The 19,087-nt window shown below is 42.8% G+C and overlaps 1 protein-coding gene across 1 annotated transcript in view; it reads right to left on the reverse strand.

Moving 5' to 3' along the window:
- TGFBI (transforming growth factor beta induced) overlaps positions 1-18,297 on the reverse strand; it is a 37,662-nt gene extending 19,365 nt beyond the window's left edge. Inside the window, exons 1-2 of the mRNA XM_048861930.2 lie at positions 17,960-18,297; positions 12,220-12,318 (exon numbers count right to left, since the gene is read on the reverse strand). Coding sequence (XP_048717887.2) covers positions 12,220-12,318; positions 17,960-18,294 — 434 coding nt within the window. The 5' untranslated portion in view covers positions 18,295-18,297. The remainder of the gene's footprint in view (positions 1-12,219; positions 12,319-17,959) is intronic.
- Positions 18,298-19,087: the final 790 nt, after the last annotated feature.

Genomic DNA, 19,087 nt, shown 5'->3' on the forward strand with positions numbered 1-19,087 from the left:
TACCCAGCCAGCCCAAGATAATCATGGAGGGACAACTGCTGTTCTCTACATTCGACTACGGTTCCTATGTGTGTTGTGCTGAGGGCCTAAAGCAAATCCTTCCTGGCTATGTAACGAGCTATTCTTTGGGCAGGTCTACACTTAAAATACTGCACCAGTGCAGCTCATGGTTGCGGCTGGGCTGCTGTAGCACTTAAGTGAAGCTGTTCCTACTCTGGTGGGAGAGCTTCTCCTGCCAGCATGAGAGGCTATAGCTATATTGATGGGAGAAGCTCTCCTGCCGACATAGTTATACCGACCTAACCCCCAGTGTAGGCAGCACTATGTGGTTCAGGGGGGTGGATTTTTCCCCCGATATAAATCTATCTAGTGTAGACCTGACCATTATCTCTTTAAAGATTGCAAGCTTCCATCTCGGCATAAAGCAAACAACATTTCCCTTGAGGGTTTGTTCACTGCAAGCCAAATGGAGGGCTGAAAACAATCTGACAATGCCAGTTGGTAGAGTAAGAAGGTGACTGATACACAACGACCATTACAGCAAGATGAAGATTTTTATTTTATTTATTTAAAATACAAATAAGGTGACTTGCTGAAAAACAGCCTGGAACTCAAAAGTCACACGGATTCATTTAAAAAAAAAAATAAATAAAAGTGTGTTGGATGCAAATCATACTTCTACTGTATGTAGTGACCTACCCTACAAGAGATCTATGAGTGACAGTGGATGGCAATTTAGACATGAGTTTTCAAAGAGAGATAGCAATAAGAGACCTGCCTAAATTTGGCCTTGGTTATGCATTCCTTGAAGTGTGCTACAGAGCACACGTGCAATTCAATGTTATTCGCAAGAAAATGGAGATCGAGATTCAGTCTTACATGTTCAGCACATCCATGCTGACAGTGCATCCAGACTTTTTAAGTGCTGGTCATATCACTTTGTCCTTGAGAGAGGAGAGGGACACATGAAATATACTGCTGAATCCATTTCACCTAATCAGCCAAGTGCACTTTATCCCTAAAGGAGAATTCTAGCCAAGTAGACAATTGGTGAAACACAAAATAGAAGCAGGAAACCAATTTTTTTTTCTGGCCTTAGGGCAGGTCATCATCCCTAATAACAGAGGTAAGCCGCTTGTCTGGCTGGGACCAAGTAATTATATTTCACTTGACCACACCTGGGTTTGGTCTATCCCAGTCTACTAGCCAACTGGATTTTGCTTACTCTGCATTACAGTAGGTGTATGCCCACAAGTTGGAAGCACATGCATTCACACTGTATACTCTATCTGGTCTCCCTGCCAGCTCCACTACTGGGCTCCCGGGCCCACACCAGGGGACTGAAATTGACAAAATGTCTTCTCTTAGTTGCTCATTGTTAAGAAGTCTCATCAGTTTCAGTAGCTTAATGCTGGGACATAACAATGGGAAAAACAGAAGGATGGTAAACAGGCATTGATTGATCTTTAACTTACACCTTAATAGCCAGTTGCTCCTCTCATATTCATGGAGGCCACGGTGTTCATCGGCATGCATCCGATGAAGTGAGCTGTAGCTCACGAAAGCTTATGCTCAAATAAATTTGTGGCACCTTAGAGACTAACAAGTCCTCCTTTTCTTTTTGCGGATACAGACTAACACAGCTGCTACTCTAAAAGGGTTCATTGTGTATTTCATTTACTGTGAAAGGGGGTGGGGGCGGTCAATGTCCCTTTATATAAACAGATCACACCTCTATAGCCCTTACATATTCACTGGAGGAGGAGGGAAGTGAGTCCTTCACTCCTTACTCATACAATCCCATATAATTAATCACTGTGCAGTATACATGACACCCCATTTTCGACCAAAATATCACATCCTAAACAACCACCTAGAGAATAGAGCAATGGCAGTTGATGCATGCAATGCTAACTATTGTAGAGATAGGTTTGTAGAAGATTATAATTTAGGAGACACTCCCTCATAAGGGACAGTATTATGAACATAGCAATTTGGAGATGTACCCTGAAGACAGGGATTGGGAACACTGCACATGGCTGCATGCAGCAGTTCAGAGGTGCCTGCCAGTTTGCTTAAAGTTTTATTCCTTTCCCATTCACTGGTTTGTTATTTAAATGAACCCCAAGATAGTTACAACTATACTACACTAGGGTACCAAAAGCCTACATACAGGATTCAAGTGTGGCCTCCATGCAATGTTGCTTCCTCACAGGAGGTGCAGCCATATGTTCTAGAACTAGTAATAATCACTCAGACTGTATTTCTCTTTTATAAAGCCAAGAACTGAATTCTATGGGTGGGGAGGAAAAGTATAAGTCGATTGACACTGTACGCTAATATTATGACACATTTGAGGCAGAAGAAAACTCCTTTTATTAAATTTTAGTAGTTTTAATTACTTTGTTTGGCTTTGAGTTACAATGTCTCTTAAAGGGGCATCTGAAGAAGTGAGGTTTTTACCCACGAAAGCTTATGCTCAGATAAATCTGTTAGTCTTTAAGGTGCCACCGGACTCCTTGTTGTTTTAATGTATCTTAAATAATATCTGGAGCACTCAGTAACAGTCCCTTGTGTCTACTTGGTAAGGAATGAAACTGGAAACGCCAGTTCACTTTAGCACATTAAAACAAGCTATTCTGGTATCTCCTGGGCTTGTAAACCACATTTAATCACTGTTTGGATAACACGTTTTAATTCCATCATGTTTCCCCTAACAAAGCAGCCTCGTGTTTTCTTTCAGCCCTGTTGTCAGCCCAACTCTTCCCTTTAGAAAAGCCATTAGCTCATTTACACCCAAAGCTTTGCAACTTTATTAATTGCTAGAGCAGATTAGTTCACCAACTGCAGTTATTTACAATGAGTGGGAATGGAGTCTGCAATCTCTCATACACACACACTGACATGCGGGGCCAGAAAAATCATTGGAAGTGGCAAACTTACATCTACAGCAGCTGTGTAAATTACTGCAACTTGTGAACTAGTCACTGATAGCAATTAGTAAGTCCCAAGGATTTATAGCAAGGACTGAACCACTGATTGATTACAGAACTGTCGGTTTCATTTAACCTGCCTGATCTGTTATAACAAAATAATCCACTAATGGGCCAGATCCTTACGTGGGGTCAATCAATGTAGTTGCACTGACTTATAGCCATTTATATCAACTGAGGAACTAGCCCATTGCATGTACCACTTTACAGTTTAAGAAATAAGTGTAGGCAGAAGTGTTGTTTTCAGATCTGCCCCCTTAAGAAAATGTGTCTATGTTAAGGGGGAGGCCAGGGGAATAAACAACCAACAACAACAAAAAACCCACAGAATTTACCAATTTACTTGTCTTTGAAGTTTGTTTTAATGGTCACCTTTACAGCTGTTAGAAGGGGACAAAACAATTTGAATTTGATCTTAGTGTCACCATAAAGAAGAAGAGCAGACACTCCTCTTACAAGATACTCTTTCCCCCTCTGCAGAATTTCAGAGTATAATTGGATTGGAGGCAAGTCTAACATTGGACCCTCAAGAACTGACTTTCAAGGAGCTGGGTTAAAAACAAACAAACCACCCCAAAAACCCTAAAGCCCTCAGATATTCATCATCATTTGACCACTCTTAAAAAAAACCCAACAAAAACAGTGAAATGCCTTGAATTTAAACAGAATTCCTCTGGGTAATTAGGAGTCAGTAAATGAAACAAATACCCACACTTCTGTGACGGCAACAAATAAATTTTGTGTCATGGTTTCTTAACAAAATTACAAAGCAAATCCAGACTGATTGTCTAGACATTATATATTCCATGTGGGAAAGAATTTGCCTAAAGCAATTCCTTCCTTTGACGACTTGGGATCTTAACACCCTGCTGTTCCACTTCTCTCAGTTCTCCTACTTTCCATGGTCATTAGTAACACACACTTTTGTCTTTCCTCTTTCCCACCCCTGTAACTCTGATTTCCCTTTTTCCACCAAACACACTAACTCAAGTCTAGACAGTTCCTCAGTTCAGCACCATAATCAAAGACAGGGAGCGGATTAAACAGAAATCATTCCAAAGCTCAGCATAACTAATTCTTGAGCTCTGATGTAGTTGTTAAAAGGTTTATTTACAGAATGACTGGAGATTAATGAGCTATGACTAACAGAGCAGGAAACTGCTGATACGCATCACAGAATGTGGTTTGAACTCATTCCAGGGAAACCCCACTGGAGGCTGCCCCCAGCAATGGAAAGGCTGCTGAGGGTGGGGAAGTTGTATCAGAGGAAAAGGCTGCAGCCTCTTTCCCACAAGGGAGAGGACCGTTAGCATCTCCCTCTGTTGAGGGGCTCAATATGGTAATGGCGCTAGGGGCAGCTCAGAGAGAGAGAAAGAGAGAGAGAGAGAGAGTCTCTCTCTTCCTTCCCCAGGCAAGTGCCATCCCTCTTTTGACACATCTGTAAAGCACCATGCAAAGTTACAGGGCTGTGTAAAATATTGACTTTTAAACTTGCTACCCTTACAACATCCCTGGGGAGGCAGGGTTGGGGCATCAGCAGCCAACAAGAGGACACCAAATACTTTCACTGGCCAATGGAACTAGTGACCGACTAGAGCATGTGATCGATGCCCAACCATCAGGGGCAGAGTTTTGACCTTCTGTTGCAGAGTGACCAGCTCCATATCAACCGGAAAAGCAAAAATGCTGCACATTCCTCCTCTCCAACACGGAATTTGCTGAAGCCATATCTGTCAATCTAGGTCTTTATATGGTGCTCATATCTTTGGTATCTATGCCGTGGTGACCTCTCAAATGCGTTGCCGCAATACCTTCTTAGATACTTCTGAACAGCCCACCTTCTGTACTGACTGGAGTAAAAGCACTTCTTCTCCAGAGCCTCCCCTAACTTCCTGTTAGCTTCTCAGGGGCGGAGCAATCTAAGGTGTTGGTTTTCATCTGTAAAAGCCCTGAATGGTTTAAATCCTGGCTATCTGAGCAGATGCCTCTAGACCACATGGGGAGGTCAGCTGGGGTAGATCATCACTGTAGCAGTTGAGATCAACTAATGGGCCTTGGCTTTAAGCATCTAGGAGCGGCAAGTGTAACGCCGACAGACCCCAGATGTCGGCAGGCGGGATTGAAGTGGGGACCTCTGAAGCTTAGTGCATGACCCTCTACTGCATGAGCTGAAAGCCAACTGCCTCTTAGCTAAGGCTGTAGAGCAAACTCATTAATCTCTCTCACTACGTGGTCTTGGTGCCACTAGATGGGACAGAACACTACACCCAGGAGGTGTGTAGGTTACACAAGCAGGGAAGGTATTAGGAGGAAGGCTCTGGCTGTGAAATTGGCTCTTTGTCCACCAGAGCCAGGTTCTGTGCTTCAGGGCATGGAATAAGACTCACCTGCCTCCTCCAGCTTTTGCCTTTGGGGTGAGAAGGGGAAAGGGCAGGGAGCATGTGGAGCTGTTCAGGGGAGGGAGTCAGCTTGGTTTGCTTGCTCATGAGATCTTCAGTCTAAATTTTTGTGCCTCTGCTTAGAGCGTGCCACATATGCACATTTTAAAAGGCAGTGAAGAACCGTGGGCTCAATCCATCCCTGGAGTAACACGACTGGCCTCAGTGGAGTTACCCCAGGGATGAATTAGACCTAGAGATCTTTGGTCTTTTGTGGCTGGACCTGAAAATAACCCGACACCCTCCTGGGCTGTTCACAAAACAAAACAACACACAAAACATGCTCTGCTTACGCACAACACCGATGAGTGCTCAGAGGGTAAGGTCTTCCCAAAAACCTCCCTGCGGCTCAGCACAATGAGGTCATTCGCTTCCACCTCAGCTCAGATGCATTTTCAAATGCCTGGGCAATCTCCCAGCTAGGGCCTGCTAACTCACTTAAGTCATCCATGTTCTCCCACAGTCAGCTGTGACCCAGGTAGAGCATATTACTTGATGAAACTACCTCCTAATCAGGGATAGCGTTTTAACCCATTCAGTGCCATACACTGGATGGGAGCTGCATCACTCCTAACCCTGCTAGAGGTCTATCATGGAGCAAAGTGTCACACTTGTATGATGCCACTGGGAATGAAACTACAGCATGTCGGGCAGGCAAGGAAGAAGACTGCAGTATATCACAATACACAACACAAGGAGAGACATTGGCTAAGAGTGGAAAAAAGTGCCCATGCTAATTGATGCAACAGTTGTTGGCAGCTGTACTGTTAATGTCAAGGCAGATGAAACTGCAGAAAGTTAAGTGTGACACAAGGGGTTTTAGTGATATTTCTAGCAAATGGAATGTTCCAAATACAGGACCAAATTCTGCCCTCTGTTATATCCATGCAACCACCCAGTTAGGCAGAATTTTGCCCATAATGTACATAGTCCCATATGAGCCTGTATGAGTGTTTACAGTCAGTGTAAGCATTCAGTTAAGTTTTGTTCTTATATGGCTACACATTACATAGTTTACAACAAAAATCATGAAATACACTTCACAACTTACAGAACAAGCCGGTGGTATGCTACTTGACAGCACTTGAATGTGTCAAATACAGTACAGGTTTATGATGTCTGAGCGTTGGTTACAGCTCATTACATCTCAGCAAGGCTGGTGCCAGCTATGCAGGTTAAATAAGCAACCCCCTCAGAATGCCGTCCTACAAAGAGCGTTTGTCATACGTTCTCTAATGCCTTCTGACCACAATTTCCTGCCCTCCCAGTCAAGTAGTTTCAAGTAAAATCTTTATAGTTATTAAATCAGATTTTAGTTTCAAAAGGCTACACTGTAAAATTCAATATGCAGTAAAACTTACGCTGAGCTTCCCCATTTTTATTAGTCATTGTTTCATGCTGTTGTGTTCTTAGGGTCCAAAATTAAAATAAGTGCATTTTTCAAGGTAATAAAAATAAGCTCAAGCATACATTACCAAATAAAGATCCATTTGTAATAATTTTCTGTAATCAAACTCATATGTTGTGTTTTATAACGAGAACCAGAGACTTGGTCTTTTCCTGAGCTGGAGAAATCACGTCAGCCAAAAGAAGAATGTTAAACCAGCATGGGAACACGGGAAAGCAGTCAGTGGCAGCTTCATACGATCAATGATTTTTTGAAGGATTTAAAAAGCAAAGTTATCCAGGCTCTCTCTCTGTTCTTAACAGAAAAGTAAGGAGTTTAATTATGTCCATAATTCAAAAAGCATAAGGCTCTAATAGTACTGCCATTGGATTTAGGAAAATATAAATACAGACAGATAAAAAAATACCCCTTTGCCTTTGGATTAACTACATAACCAAAAGGGGAAAATTGCTTAATTACCAGCACGAAGATCTTACCCACTGTCTTATCCCACATCATCTCATTTCTTCCAATGAAGACAATTCAATTCTTTAGCAAAGAGTAGAACACCAAAGAAGCAGACAAGATGGTTGGAGTCACATTTGATACATGTGTTGAAATTTCCATTATCAATCAGATACAGTGTATTGCATATATGCTCAAGTATTTTACAGCCATGGTCCAAACGATATGACTTAAGAATGAAAGCCTGCAAAGAACTTTCCACCAGGCAGGTGCTTACTACCATAAGTAGTCCGTTGATATCTATGAGACTACCCACAGTAACATTTGCATGAGTGGACCCTAACATAGTACTACTGCTGTGTTTTAAACCATTAATGTAGAAGAATAATGTGATTTCTAAAATGAAGGACGGGGGCAACATACATATATCAAAAAATCTACAGGCCAGATTTTTTAAAACCTGGATTCCCCTTTTGTGCCTGCAGTTATGTGCAGGAATAATGTAGATCATTCAGGGATGTAACTATTCCACCATATCATGTGTAAATGCTAAGTCTACCCACTGGGAATTGCAGCTACAAAAATACATACAGGTTGTAAATGTAAAAACAGGAAACTTGGCCATATAAACCAGCCACTCATCTCCCAATGACTGAGATCACAAATAAGTTACATAGAAATCAAAAACCAACAAGGAGTCCGGTGGCACCTTAAAGACTAACAGATTTATTTGGGCATAAACTTTCGTGGGTAAAAACCCCACTTCTTCAGATGCATGAAGTGAAAGTTACAGATGCAGACATAAATATACTAATTGACACCTCCTCATCTATTATTGGGAGTGGACTACATCCACCCTGATCAAATTGGCCCTGTCAACACTGGTTCTCCACTTGTAAGGTAACTCCCTTTTCTTCATGTGTCAGTATATTTAAGTCTGCATCTGTAATTTTCACTCCATGCATCTGAGGAAGTGGGGTTTTTACCCACAAAAGCTTATGCTCCAATAAATCTGTTCATCTTTAAGGTGCCACCGGACTCCTTGTTGTTTTTGTGGATACAGACTAACACGGCTACCCCCGATAAAAATCAAAGATAACTTAAGTGCCAAGTAATTTTAGTTTAGTAAGAGCCATGTTTCCTGTCCAGTTGCTATAGTATTCTTACAGATGCTCGCGCTGTGTGTGTGTGTGTGTGTGTGTGTGAGCACGCGCACCAGGCCCAACTCCTTAAGTAGGCCCACTGAAATCAGTGGAATGGCTCATGAATTCAGGTATTACTGAATGCAGGCAAGGGTGGCAGAATCAGGTCCTTTACTACTGCATTCCACTGGACCTAAGCAAGTAAACCTGCTTATCCTACCGGGAGTGGAAGTTACTATTACTTCAGGGCTGAAACAACTTGTCTACCTGTCTCATTCTGACGACAGTCTCCTCTCTGATCCACACGGAGGATCTTGACTCGGCTTTCTCTGGGAAACATGGTCTTCAACTGACATCTCTCCAAAGTACATGCTTGGCAAGATGGGTACGGGGGTCTTATTTCAATGTTTGGTAAAAATCCAAGCACCTAATGCAACTTGCTTAGAGCATGAGGCCTACTTCCCTGATACACTCTCCCACCTGGGTCCAGCACTACAGTGTTAATCAGAGATGTTTGCTGAAGACACTTCCCTGTGGAGGTCACATCTACTATGTGAAAAAAAGGGGAGGGGACGTCAAAACAAGTATTCCCTTTTAAATGTATAATTCTATATCTCCTAATCATGGGCCACATCAAACTTGCCCGCCCCCACCCCACGCCACGCATTAAGGGGTCTCAGCCACTTCAGCAAAGCTGGTGGAACAGTCTTCATTCATCCAGCATCCACAGCGAGGGTGGGAGGAAGAAGGAAGGAGATAGGATGGGTCAGTGGGAGTGAGCAAGCTGGGGATGGGCTCTTAGCCTCCCATGGACTTTACCAGGGAAATTGTAATCTAGCCCTAGCCTGCATCGCCTTTGATATGTAGAACCACTGGGAGCCTCAGCCAGGGAGGGGCGCTATCAGAGCCAGCATGGAGGCACAAGCCTCATGAAGACACCCCAGAATCTGCCAGGCTAGGGACAGACCCTACACCTTTTGTCCACTTGGGGAGGAAGCAAACTCTGCATCTCTCAGAGAATGATGGGGGCTGGGAGCAGTATGCAGTGCTAAAATAGAAAATGGACATTATTAGTTCTCCTCTCCATTTCATACAGCTGACCTTGACTCTGCTAGTCAGCCCTGTTTACACATGCACATTTCTCATTGCCCCACCCCTGTGTTTGTTTTTTTAATTATTATTCTTGGGGAGGAGGGGGTCTGGGGAGCCAAATCCTGGTACTAGAAATGCTTCTTGTACAATAGAGTCATTGCTTCCTCAGTTAGTATTGGCACCCCCACATCTTCCAGGCTAAAATATCTTTGTATTAGGAGTTTGGGTGAAGCCACAAAGACTGATGTTAAGAAGAATCATCTGGTCTTATCTGAGCTATGAATGAAACCATTGGTATGTTCAGCTATCCCTTACTTCAGTGCCTTTTTGGGGAGATCTAGCAAACTCAAATAGAGTTTTTCTTTGCTAATGTTTCTGGGGTCTCAATTTCCTGTTCATTCAAAAGTTGAAGACATCCATGTCGGTCTTCACCTCCCAGCGGTGCTGGTGACTTGTCTGAATTCATACTCAGAAACTTTAATAGCAAAGCTATCAGACCTCTGTATCCCCAACAGACATTATGTGTTAACTTGGAGACCTCTTGTGATGATATGTTGATGCTTACATTGGTGACCCTATATTCCCAGGAGTAGTTTAATTTACTTCTAATGGGACTACTCACAGAAATAAGGGCTCACCAACAGATACATGTGTGGCACAATCCTGCCCTCAGAGATATGGTTTTCTCCGCTAAAACTGCCAATAGCATCGAATAGGATTGTGGGTAGGTGACGTGAAGACTCATCTATCTGGAACGTGATTCAAGTCAAACTCATTTCACAAAGGCCACCATGTAGCTGTCAGATGGTCATGGTTATCGACCCTGAAGCTGGCATGCTTCAGGTATGAGGTGCTGTAGCACTGCTAATCCCGAGAGTCATCTAGATTTGCTCTTCCTGAGGTTTTTGTGCATTATTGTATACTCTTGCTGTAGTAAACATTTTGGTATAGATGAGTGAAACCATTTATATTTTCAGTGAGATAATATAGTCCTCCTCCAGTTTTAATGAGTTACAGTATCTCCACGTAAAGACTAAGGATTCCCCTCCTTTAGATGAATCAGATGGAAATATGCTGAAAGTCCAGAAACTGTGTTAAGTGGCAATTTCTGGTTTTCCGACCTCTTCACTATACAATTAACACAGGGAACCGAACTGAGGCTCAGTACATCCAGTTGAGCCAATCTACTGTTTTCTTTAGAAGCCAACTTAAACTCCAGTTTGTCCATTCAGGTAGACACTGTGAAAGATCTTGGAGTTTGCTGTTTAGCAAAGAAAGAGTTTATTTTCTTTGAACTCGAGACAGTTAAGACATCCCAAAAGACTTGGTTCCATACTGGACTGGGCAGTAAAATACTTTCCCAAATGTTCTCACAAACATCTGGGTGATTTGATGTCAGTTCTCTTGATAAAATGATTTACGACACATGAGCTCAGTCCAGTAGAAATTGCTAATCCTCTCATTTCAACTCTTGCATTTATTTTAAATTTGCATGGAAACCTTTGTTTAACATTGGTGCTAGAAAACCCAGAACTAGAACACAAAGCCCTCCGACTAGCATTTGTCTTCCAGAAGCTTGTGAAGCTACCTCAGACCCAAATTATGATTTTCTGGGGCTTGTGTGACCTTGCAAAGGTTTGTGTCTCTTGGAAGAGAGACAGACTTCATCTCAAGTCCGGCAGGAAGCAGGGCATACACGTTATTAAATTATGTGAAGACTGCACCTTTCAAAAGAATGTGCTGGGGCTGGTTAAATAGATTACTTTATGCAACGGCTAGTTGAAGATTAATATTTGCAGGTTGGGGCACAGAACTGATCTGAAAGCCTAATTAATTTTTCCTGAAAGAGTCATCAGGAAACTATGTCTTAATCTGACCGCACCTTCTCACTTCATTTTTTCTCCTTCACCCAAAAATCTACATATGTAGATGCATTTTATGTTGTTCCCAACATCCATCAGCTTTGAGCCACTTCTTTAGATAGAAGCATCTCTAGATCTGGGAGATGAACAGTTAGGTACCAGGTAACACCTGTACATACTTCATTACAGCACTGAGAGCTCTGTAAATGCAGAAAAATACACCCCAATTTATAATAAATAATTGGGCTTTAGATTTATGTAGCCCTTTCCCATCCTTAACATATCAAAGTGCTTGAGGATCACTATCAAAACTTTACAGATGAGAAATCATGAGTCAGAAAGATTTGTTTGGGAATGAATGCTGAAGACTCAATGTATAATGCATAAGAAATAAGAAGGCTCCACATGTTTTTAATTCACCAAGAGCAAAATTAACACATTAGTGCCAAGGATAGGACACTACTTAAATTGCATTTAAGGCCTCAGAACAAGTGGCCCTTCCTTACCTTTCCAAGGACTTCTCAATTCTTGAGAGTCAAGCAGTAGTTTGTGTCTGACCATTCATTCCAATTAGCACATGATACAAGGTCTGATAAGTATGAGTGCCTTTCCCCAAAATGCACTGTTTAAAAAAAATCAAGTAGAATGCTGATAACAGCATTTAATTAAATTGATCTGAAGTACATATAAACAAGAAGCCCTACATTGTAATTCCATGTCCAGCATGTTTAACAACAGCTGTTTCTTTTTCAGAACACTTTGTTTTGAGCCAAAAAAGCCTAATGTGTGTATCCATACTGAAGCTTTCTAGTGAGATTCTAGATACTCTCAAGTACTTACGTTGATTTTCCACAGACTTTTCTCTGGTACCACTGTTTGCAGTTTGTGTAGTATTTCCTGTTTGTTCCAAGAAGCTTCTGCACAGCACACACATTAGGGCTATAGATAAACAAAGACAGAAAAGATACTGTAAGTTTCTCCCTCATTCAGACATGTAACATTAAGAGACACCCCATTGACAGTAGGCCTGAAAGCAGCACTTTGATTTTTATGAAGGAGGAATATTTTATAGCTGCAATTTATCTTTCTAAGAGATCAGAATGTATAAGGAGGACTATAAATTAAACTGAGAAAGAGCTCTCCCTTCATCAAGCCAGGACTTTTTTCTTTCCGGAATGCAAAAACCTGACCTTTTCCATCCCCTCAACAGTAAAAAATGACAGCTAAAATTACACTTGCATCAGTGTTTCCACTACGGACACCAACTCGCAAAGGAAAATAAGCTTTGGATAAAGACTTGACAGAGTAGATAACAGTGTTAAGATATTTAAATAAACGTAACCAAAAAAATAATTTTTTAAATTAAAAATATCAGGATCCTTAGCTGAAGATTAAACTAGAACTATTTTGTACATAAAATTAGAATTGTTGTGTTACTAATAGTTAACGTGTGCTACTGTTTCAGCACTAACTTTTTCACAGTATGGATTAATATGAGCATGTTGATAGTATCCATCAGTTATCCCGCAAGGGTCCGTGCACTCTGGCCCCAATCCTGCAAATCACTTAAGCACATGCTTAACTTTAAGCACATGACTAGTACCACGGAAGTCAATGGATCAGGGCCAAAGTGCTCAGCATCTCACAGGCTAGAGCACGTTCCAAAGAGTCCCTGCTAACTGATGAATAGGATCCATATATAGGTTTGTACACTAACCTATGAGGATTTCAGGAGTAGCAAGATATGGACAAAAGGATGGTGAATTCTGGCAGTAGAGTTTGTTGCCTTTAGGGATGGGATGTTTCCCCACAAACTACCGCCTCTGGGTCCTGATCCCTAGATGTGGTGAACACCCACAACTCAGAGCTAAGTTAACAGGAGCTGTGGATGCTCAGCACCATTCAGAGTCAAGCTCTGAATGTAACTCGGCTCAAATACATTGTTTACTTTCGTCAGTCAGTTCCCAATAACTCCAGCAGCGGGTTACTAATGGCCTACTCCTGCAGAGCACTGAGTGCCAGCACCCAAGAGGTGCTCTGCACCTGACAGGAGTCAGCTGAGCTGTAATTCACTGAGCCATAAACCTGGAGTGGGGTGTGGGGAGAAACAAATCACAGTGGTCTCCTGTTACGTAGACTTACTCCAGCAAAATATACTACTCCAGCCTGTTTGCACATATGCTCTGGAGGTATTACGAACAATGCTTACTTGTCCAAATGAACACAGGAGAGGTTGTGGTGTAGTATTGATTCGTCCTCCCCCACCTGCATGATTCGTGTTCTCACTGTTACACAAAAGCTCAGTTCTCCAGTGGTTGGTCTCCCAGTCATTAGTATGACTTTGTGAGGTTCTACTATATGTTTGCTAAATCCACTGCCAGTCTCAGTGGGAGCGTGGCTTCTCTTCAGTAAGTCATTTTTAATCTCGCCACAGCTTTCATCTATAGAGACAGAGCCCAGTCCTGCTAGGTGCTGGGCACTTTCGCCACCCACTGAAGCCAATGGAAGTTGAGGGCTCTCAGTCCCTCACTCACAGCTTCCATAACTTCTGCCATTTCCAATAAAAAGAATGCATTTCTGCTTGAAAGTGTTCATTGCACTTTGCGTGCCAAATGTTAGGAATGCAGGGGAAAAAAAAAATTAAAAACTACTAAAAATAAATCACACAGCCGGCTCTTCAGTTGGTGTAGCTTGGCCTAGCCTCATTGACATCAGTGCAGCTATGCCAATGGACACCAGTGGAGGATCCCGCCCCAGAAATACAACCCACAGACATTCCTGCAGCTTCTGACTCAGCCTACCGTGGCTACTCCCATATTGCAGTGAGCAAGTCTGGTTACTAATACATGACAACCAAAGAGCTCCGAGATTTCAGTGTCCATTTGATTGGTCAATCCCCTCCAGGATTCATCCTTTACGTGTCTAGCTACTGGAGAACTAGTTTTATCATTTCTTCTGCATCCTTTGGAATGGTCTCCTACTTGTTAAGAGGCTGGTGAAGAAATACTTTGTACTCCGAGTACTGTTTTCATATTACCCAATTACCTTTTGTAAAGCTAAAATACTGAAGCTACATGCTGCTGCTGTTCAGGTTTTGATTTATCAGTACAATGCCATGCAGGCTCAAATCAAGCCCCAGGAAAGAAAAACAAACAAAACAAAAACAAAAAAAACACTGCTCTGTGTTTTCCGTGATCCCCATAACAAAGCTGGAGTAGTTGCAATGTATATTCTAGTGTTCTGCCCAGTTTAGATTTAAATGAATCTGCCAGTTCTCTACACTGTCTGTACTTAAGTCCCTTACTTTAGCTGTGCAACAATTTACAGTGAAACAAGTTGACATATATAAATTGCTTCCTTTCGTCTATCACGTGCTTCTCGCCAGTCAGTCCTTAACAGATATCCTTGGAGTAGGGACTGGCCTTGAAAGTTTGGAAACAGCCTAGCACATCGTGGATGCTTCCAAAAATAATATGCAGTTCGATCATAATGATTTACCTACCTGCCTTCAATGGAGTAAGTCACTACCTATTTTATGACAGCGGAAATGCATTATTGTCCCTCAATACTTTTTCCAAGCAAATATTTCTATGTTGGTGTTAATTTACCTTCCACAATTCTTAACTGCAGCCCCACTCACAGATCTGCCCCTGTTCACTTTTTAAAAAAAATGTGCAAAAGTTGTCACTTATTTCTGTAGCTCCAGATTCTGTCTCCCTTACTCCTATTGAGTAGGATCTTCCTATGCAATTAGTACTATTGGCTTCAATAGAACTACTCATGGAGCAAGGTGATATACAACATGAGTAAGGGTAACAGAATCTGGCCCTTTTAAGTTCTCTGCTAATGATACATGGATGTACTTTATGTCCAAGAATCCTTTACTTGTTTCTCTATTGCTACATGTTTGACACATCCATACCTTGGCATCCAAATACTCAGTTTGCTCTTACTTGATACTGATAAAACTGAACTGCTTTTGTAAAGCTCTGTCCATCAGAAAGGGACGAGTGGGCCAAATTCTGCTTTTAGTTATGCAGGATTTACATCAGCATGTGATTCACTTCATCCATAAACACTCGCTTCTTGTTCTCCCTCAGAGATGCCGGTGCTGCTAGGAAAGCAGTGGAAGAAGCGTGCCTCTACTTCTAATGATTGTACTGGCAACAACATTCTCCTCTGTCTCCAGAAATGAAGAGTCAGAGGGAAAATACATTAAATGAAGGTAAGCTTGGTAAGTTACTAAAGTCCTATTTGCACACTTTCATCTTAAAGTTATTGGCAGAATTTGGCTATTGTTTAGTTTCAAGGCATATGTACATGGAGGGCAACATTGCAAGCAATAGCTTCTAGAACTCATTGTTAAGGTTCTAGGTCTCATTAAAACACAAACTAATATACTGGTTTTACAACAGCTGATCTAGTTTCCAGGTGACATGTTGATTGCAATATTTCAACATTTTTTCTTTTAAAACAAAGCAAAACAAAAAAAACCCACCTTTTGTGGCCTTGTCTCCAACTACCCATCTGACCTGTAGCTTCTCTTTAATCAATATCATGTTGCAATGGTGAGTCATGTGAATTTTGTACCCTTTTCAAGATTCAATGAGATTCTCAGTCAGATCTCAAGACAGATGTGACTCAGCGTCACAAACTACAGATTTCACAGTTAGTGTTATAGCTAACAATGCATCTGTGTCAACAGAACCAGCATCAGTACCGAGTGTGTTACCAATCCAGGAGAAGACGTCTATACACATTTTTAGATGTTCTTTGAGAAGCATATAACTAAAGAACGGATTACTTTTGTCAAGAATGCTTTTAAGATCTATTGAAAAGATTTCATGAAATGCTACAGTTGCTCAGGGGAAAAAAGTCCTTTAAAATCTGTCTGACATTACTTCAGAATATGTAAAAATAAAATTAAACCAGAAATAGACATGGAAAATTTCAACTCCGCAGATCAACAAAATGTAAGACAAATTAAAACATCATGCAAACACACCATGTAAAATTCACTACAAACACCTTCTCTTTCTCATGCTTTGTTTAGATGCTGTCGTCTTGATTTTGCATGATGTGGATAACATTCTTGGTGGTCTGCAGGCACAAATATAAAAGATTGTCCCTGCCCCAAGGAGCCACTAGTCTAGCATCAGAACTGTGCCAAAGTCTTTATAGACAAAAGCAGACAATAAAGTCCTGGCCATGAAGGGCCATTCTAAACAGAAATTCTTTTATGAGTAGTACAGAAATATAACACTGTAAACTGGTCTAAAATGGCCCGTGCAATACCAAGGCACTAAAGGGAAAAATAAGACACATGTAAAATCTGTTATTGTTATTTTGTGACACATTCTCACTATGGTTTATATTTAAATAAATATACAGTATCATGAAAAAAGAAAAGGAGTACTTGTGGCACCTTAGAGACTAACCAATTTATTTGAGCATGAGCTTTCGTGAGCCACAGCTCACTTCATTGGAAGCTCATGCTCAAATAAATTGGTTAGTCTCTAAGGTGCCACAAGTACTCCTTTTCTTTTTGCAAATACAGACTAACACGGCTGTTACTCTGAAACCTGTCATACAGTATCATATTATTAGTTTTGCAAACATTTGTTCAACACAACAGCATCCATATAACTTTGCTTGTATGTAAGTACCTTTCCTCTTAGCAGCTCAGGGCGCCTTACAACCATTAATAAAGCTATTGAAACCCCTCTGAGATACATTAGGTGGAAAAGAGAGGCAGCTTACAAACTTTGGAATTGCCTGTTGTCCCATCGAAATGTCGTTATGGTCAATATTTTTCAACAAATTCTTTCCTACTTTGGGGGCACAGAAAGATTAAGCTTGTCCACAGGTGACAACAGTACATCCTGCAGTATTTTAGTGATTAACACTACTGGAGATAAGCTGAATGTTGGCGTCTCTACCATTATTCCGGGTTGTAGCCGATGTGTTCATCCTAGCGCACTCTGAGTTTCAAAAGGTGTGTACACAGACCTCTATATATATAAGTTTCAAAAGGTGTGTACACACACCTCTCCCTCTATATAAATAAAATGTTATATATGGGCATGCATACACTCACTTCTGAGAGTCCTGATTGATTACAGGCAGCATCTCATTCGAGTATATTTCACTGTATGCTTCTAAGTCTGATTGTACCAATAAAATGATTAAACCGACTAAGCAGCATCTACCTCAGTACTTGCAAACACAGGGGGATGGATAACTAAGCCCTGACCCCTTAGCTATCCAGGGCGGATAGTTTCCCTTGGAGTTGACCGGTCTTGCGGCTGGTCAGTCTCTCTCTCTCTCGCCTTGCAGCGGCGAGGGAGGCAGCTCACTGCACCTGGGAGGCCGGCCGGCCCTGCAGGAATGAATCACTGGCCTCAAGCCCACCCATCTACCGTCCGGCCGAGCCCGGCGCCCGGGCATCCTCCACCCAGCCCCGCCGCTCGGGGCGGACGCCGTCCCCCGCCGGCAGAGGTCCGCGGCCAGGCGCTGCGGAGCAGGGCGGCCGGAGTGGGCTGCAGACGCGCGGCCAGCGGAGCGAGGGGGCCCGCCTTACCCGTGCTGCCGGCCGCGCAGCCGGCTGTGTTGCAGGACCTGCTGGTAGGGGCTCTTGGCTGCCCCGGACAGGGTCACCCCCAGAGCCCAGGCCAGCGCCAGCAGGAGCACGCCGCGCTCCATAGCGCGCCGCGGGGACGGGGCAGGAGCAGGCGGGGCAAGTGAGACCCCAGCCGGGCGGCCGGCCGCGGTTAAATACGAGCCGGAGGGACGGAGCGGGGCCGGGCACGGGGCGGGGCCGGGGAATGGGATCGCGCTGCCCCCGGGCCGGGGAGCGCAGCTCCCACCCCCGCCGCGGATCCCAAGCCATATGAACATGTAACCAGGTGTTAGCATCGTGCTCTGGCTTGGCAATCAAGGGAGAGAAAGAACTGAAGTGATAAGAGAGCCAAAAAACACACACGCCGATTATATCCCACCTCCTGGACCAGCTTCCTCCTGTGATTAGCTGCCACTGAGCGTGATGTCAGGGCATCTTCCCTTGCCCATTACATAGGGCCAGGTTGAGCATGCATCTGTGTAACATACAATAAAGCCCCTCATTTTCCACTGACTTTCAGGTCAGATTGGCATGTGGCTTTTCCCCCCCTTAAATATATTTCCAGGTTTGTGTTTTTACTTATGGCAAGTGGGGTTTGAAGTCTTTCTCTCTCTCTAGCCTGGTCTACACTACATGGTTATGTTGACATAAGCTGCCTGGCATCAACCTTAGTGGGGAAGTGTCTTCACTTAAATTTGGCTCCTGCCGACACAAGTGCCTCTGTAACATCACCTCCCCGGGCAACATAGAGCCATGGTCAATGTAATTAGGTCAACACAGCATGAGCGTAGCTTGGTCGACTGCTACTGGCCTCCGGGAGCTGACCCACAATGCCCCACGCTGACAATCCGATTGATACATGCGCTCCTAGGGAGGATGTGCACTGCTGACACAAAGAGTCAAGTGTGCCCGCACATAAGCGCTTTAATAACGCTGGTGGCTGTATGTCAGCGTAAGTTAGGTCGACATAATTGTTTAGTGTAGACGTCGCCTCTCACTTTCTGATTACTAACTCTTACCTGTGCAAAGCCAGCATAGCAGCCCTTTGTGGCTCCCCATGCATAAGAGGGATGTTCGGATCAGTGTAGA

This window comes from Caretta caretta, chromosome 8 (assembly GCF_965140235.1).
Source record: "Caretta caretta isolate rCarCar2 chromosome 8, rCarCar1.hap1, whole genome shotgun sequence".
Classification (NCBI taxonomy): Eukaryota; Metazoa; Chordata; order Testudines; family Cheloniidae; genus Caretta; species Caretta caretta.